Source organism: Chiloscyllium plagiosum, chromosome 20 (assembly GCF_004010195.1).
Source record: "Chiloscyllium plagiosum isolate BGI_BamShark_2017 chromosome 20, ASM401019v2, whole genome shotgun sequence".
Lineage (NCBI taxonomy): Eukaryota > Metazoa > Chordata > Chondrichthyes > Orectolobiformes > Hemiscylliidae > Chiloscyllium > Chiloscyllium plagiosum.
In genome coordinates, this window is record NC_057729.1 from 58,646,599 (window position 1) to 58,651,722 (window position 5,124).

Consider the following 5,124-nt stretch of genomic DNA (forward strand, 5'->3'; position numbering starts at 1 on the left):
TTGAAAGCCTTCTGGATGTGCATATAAACAACATCCATTGACTTAGCTCCGACCACCACCTTTGACCCCTCTTCAAAAAAATCCCTCTGAGTTTTGTCAGACATGACCCACATTTCATTAATCCCTGATTAACTGAACAGGTTCAAGGGTGCAGTTACAATAATTAATCATATAAAATATCTAAATGTGGCTAATTACTCCATTCCCTCCCTCCCTCCAGAGCCTGTGTCCATCCCTATTCCCACACACTCTCTCTATCTCCCTTCCCAGACAAGAGCCTGGATCAATCTCCTCCACGTTACGCCCCGCAGCTATGTCTCTTCCGTTTGTCAAGGGGCCCCGCAAAAATATGGCGTCGTTTCCGGTCCGTCCGCGTCTGCGGTCCAGCCGGTTTCGGAGCACAGGACATTCGTTCCGAGGAGGCTGAGCTGCTGAAGACGGACGGCGCCATGGCTTCCGAGTCCGAGCTGGCGTGTATCTACAGCGCGCTGATCCTGTTCGACGATGAGGTGTCCATCACCGTGAGTGAGGCAGGGAGGGACTGAGGGAGTGCCGCACTGTCGGAGGGTCAGTGCTGAGGGAGTGGGCACTGTCGGAGGGTCAGTGCTGAGGGAGTGCCGCACTGTTGCGGTTAATGGTGTTTTTTTTTGTTCGGTGGAGCACAGCAGAAACGAGGGACCACATTTCCCAACCTCTGTACGTCCCAAAAGGATTTACATTGCACAAGTAATTTTTGAAATATCTTCCTGCATGTAGGGAATCCAGCTGGAATCTGCACGGGATGATCCCAGATCTCAGATCTCTGTTCACACTGTACCATGGGATTTCTCGTGTTTTCATGAAAAGGTAGACAGGAACAAAAACAGAAATTGCTGGTGAAGCTCAGCAGGTCTGATAGCATCTGATGCTGCCAGACATCCTGAGCTTTTCCAGCAATTTCTGCCATTATTTCGGATTTACAGCATCTGCGGTTCTTTTGGCTTTTAGCTCTGTTTAACATATCTGAAAGATGGCATGACTGACCGTGCTGCACTCTCTCAGTCCTATCCTGGGTTATAAGGTCAGGTCCGACAGTGGTCCTCCACTCCCACAGCCTGTTAACGCTGTCGGCTGGAGCACTGCCACTGAGTTGTGGCGAGCCCCTGAAAACTTCCTGAATTTGCTGAGATGGTGATGAGTGTGACATCAATTTACAATTATGGATGTAGGTTTGCTCGCTGAGCTGGAAGGTTCATTTTCAGATGTTTTGTCACCATACTAGATAACATCTCCAATGAGGTCCTAATTAACAGAAGCCTTTGATTTTTCCCTGGCTTTTGCCTGGGGCCTTGTCATGGAGTCATAGAGATGTACAGCATGGAAACAGACCCTTTGGTCCAACTCGTCCATGTCGACCAGAAATCCCAACCTAATCTAGTCCCATTTGCCAGCACTTGGCCCATATCTCTCTAAACCCTTCCTATTCATATACCCATCCAGATGCCTTTTAATTGTTGCAATTGTATCAGCCTCCACCACTTCCCCTGGCAGCTCATTCCGTACAAGCACCACAGCCTGTGTGAAAAGATTGCCCTTACGGTCCCTTTTAACTCTTTCCCCTCTTACCCTAAACCTACACTCTCTAGTTCTGGGCACAGGTGACTCCCCCACCCCAGGGTAAAGACCTTGTCTGTTTATCCTATCCATGCCCCTCATGACTTTATAAACCTCTAAGGTCACCGCTCAGCCTCCAACACTCCAGGGAAAACAGCCCTAGCCTGTTCAGCCTGTCCCCATAGCTCATACCCTCCAACCCTGGCAACATCCTTGTAAATCTTTTCTGAATCCTTTCGTGTTTCACAACATCTTTCCAATAGGAGGGATGGGGAAGCTTCAAAAGTGATTTGAGAGCTCATTTTCCAACAAATGAGAAAAGCTGGTTACCTGTCACATTTTGGGAGAGTTCTTTTTTGCTGAATTGAAGAAAGAAGGATTTTAATGTAATTTATCTTCATTGATTTTGATTTAGTTGAACTAAGTTTAAACATTTTGAAAACAAAGATTGAAATTAAGAAATAATGAGGCTCTGGTCAAAGGACCGCTTTGAAATAGTATTCTTTTTATTCATTCACGGGATTTGGGAGTTACTGGCTGGGCCAGCATTTCTTATCCATCAATAATTGCCCAGAGGGGCATTAAGAGTCAACCACATTGCCCCATTCACACTTTGGCAGAGGAGGAACTGGAGAGAATGCTCAAAGGGCTAAATGGCCTAATCTCGTACATAATACTTATCGTTGATAGCATTCTTGATATAGTCCAAAGGTAGGTAAAGAAACACCTTTCTGAGGAAGAGTAACTTTGGACTCAAGACGTTAACTCTGTTTCCTTCTGCACTGATGCTGTCAAACTTACTGAGTTTCTCCAGCACTTTCAGTTTCCATATCAGATTTCCAGCAACAACAAGATGTTTTGAGTTTGGATGTGGGTGGGAAAGTGCTCACTAATAGGGCAATTGCTGGTTTGAATGGCAGCTCAAGCAACCAATCCTCAGATAGTGAGAAGTCTGGAGGGACTGGGGTGTCAGAGGTTAAACATCTATTTCCGGCATCTCTAACAGAGAAAGAGAGAGAGAGAGTTACAGTCGGTGAAACCTGAGAAAGGGAGAACCAGGAACTAATAATTCCATCCTGCATTGTAGAGTTGACTAGATTCTGGAATGACAGTAATTGGAGGTGTTTCGTTTTTATTCATGACACATCATGTGACATGACTCCATGATACGACTCCTTTGGCTATAAATTCTGTGAGCATAATCTTAACCAAAACAACGACCTGATGAAGCAGGGTTCTAAGAGCTCGTGCTTCCAAATAAACCTTTTGGACTCTAACTTGGTGTTGTTTGACTTTTAACTTTGTCCACCACAGTCCAACACCGGCACCCCCAAGACGTAAGAAATAGTTCACTTTAAAGATTGTGCCAGTGATTTGGATATTAATCATTTTTTAAAAAACAATTTGTTAGAGCATAAGAAGAACATAAGAACTAGGAGCGGGAGTAGGCCGTCTGGCCCTTCGAGCCTGCTCCGACACTCAATAAGATCATGGCTGATCTTTTCATGGACTCAGCTCCACTTACCCACATTTTCACCATCTCCCTTAATTCCTTTATTTTTCAAGAAAGTATCTACCTGAAGAAGGGTCATCGGACCTGAAACGTTAACTCTGATTTCACAGATTCGGCCAGACCTGCTGTGCTTTTCCAGCAACTTCTGATTTTGCTTCATTTATATAATAACTTTTATGATTCCAGGTTCTCTCAAACTTCACAACCAATAAAGTGTGGTCACTATTGTGATGTAGGTAGCACAGAGCCAATTTGGGCAATATCCCAGAAACAGCAACGTGACTCCGAGAAGCAATTTGTTGGTGACCGGGATTGAAGAATAAACCTCAATCAGGGTACCAGGGAAACCTCCCCTGTTCTGCCTTGAGCACTTGTTACAAGATCCTTGACCTCTGCCTCATCGTAAAGCCAGTGCCTCCAGCAGTGCAGCACTCTCCTGCACCTCAAGTGTTTAGAATTTTTGCTCCAGTCTTGAGTGGGATTTGAGTCCATTATCTCCTGACTCAGAGGTGAGATTGTCACCCACTGAACTGCACTGACTGGTATTGTAACACTTCAAGGGATGAAGCAATCATCCATTGCCCTCAACGCATTGCGCTATCCATTGAAAGCAATGATGCTGCCTCATTTTCAGCAGCACATGTGTCGATTTTATTTAGTGCTGGTAGATTGGGGAGTCATGGATCAATGCAGAGCTGGGGATATGATTTGGAGATGCCGGTGTTGGACTAGTGTGTACAAAGTTTAAAAATCATACAACACCAGGTTATAGTCGTGGGGAGATGGGGATAATCCTGCATCAGCAGCAAGTCTCTGCACCTTTTGTCTATTTCTTTTCATGAGTTCAGCTTGTTCCTGCCTGGATCATTCACAATCTTCATAACCTATCTCATGTTCAAGGTTTTCTCTTTAAATGAAAGGCAAATCTTTTATAAGCTTGTGCCTCTCTGACACCATGATCCACAGCATTAAATGAGGAATAACCTCAAGAAAGATTGACAGAATGGAACATCAGAAACAGAGTCTGAACTGACCGGGTGTAATGATTCCACACAGATGGATCTTTGAGAATGCTTGACAGTGGGCCTAGTAGATGGACTCTACAGATGGGAGGTTGGCCTTTGTGATTGTCCGAGCCGATTAACCATTTTGTAACCGTCTCCGATCTTGAATGGAACAATTGGGTAAAGTTTGTTTTTATTAAAGGTGATGAATGGAGTTAGATCATGGCTGACCTTATGTAATGGAATGACAGAGCAGGCTTGAATGGCCTCTTACTATACCAATGTTCGAGACACCCAACCCACTGAAATCACTAATAGTATGGCAAAATGTCACAGATATTTTACCAGATCGGGAGGGCTTGCCTTCTGAGGAGAAGTAGAATAAGATGGGTTTGTACTCATTGGAATTTAGAAGAATGAGAGGAGACCTAAGATTCCTGGGAAACTTGACGGGTCGGTGCTGTAAGGTTGTGTTCCCTTGGAGCAGAGTCTCAGACGAGAGGGTTTAACCTCAGAATAAGCTGTTTCACATAGAGATGAGGAAGGAGTTCTTCCCTCAGGTGATAATGACTCTGAGAGATTCTTTATCATGAGGCCTGTCAAGGCTGGTCATTAAGTATATTCAAAACCATGGTATGTTGATTTTCTTTTTATCAGTAAGGGAACTGAGGATTATGGGGAAAAGGCAGGAAAATAGAATTAACAATGATCAGCTCAGCAACATTCTACAGGAATGGGGGAAACAGACTTGATGGGCTGAATGGTCTACTTCTACTCCAACGTTTTACGTTCTTATTAAATCTCTAATGCTGAGGCAAAATATGATGAATACTGGTAACCTGGAAATATTCCACAGGTCAAAGTGTATCTTTGAAAAGGGAATTCAGACTTAACATTTCAGATCTGAAGGCAGTATAAATGAATAGTCACAAATTTAAAATGCCAATCCGATCTCTCTTTCTCTCTTTCTTTCTTTCCATCTCTCTTTCTTTTCATCGCTCTCTCTCTCTCTTT

At 44.0% G+C, this 5,124-nt stretch overlaps 1 protein-coding gene across 1 annotated transcript in view; it reads left to right on the forward strand.

Moving 5' to 3' along the window:
- The first annotated feature begins 381 nt into the window (after positions 1-381).
- LOC122560321 (60S acidic ribosomal protein P1-like) overlaps positions 382-5,124 on the forward strand; it is a 22,787-nt gene continuing 18,044 nt past the window's right edge. The window contains exon 1 of the mRNA XM_043710928.1: positions 382-521. Within this exon, the coding sequence (XP_043566863.1) occupies positions 450-521 (72 nt within the window). The 5' untranslated portion in view covers positions 382-449. The remainder of the gene's footprint in view (positions 522-5,124) is intronic.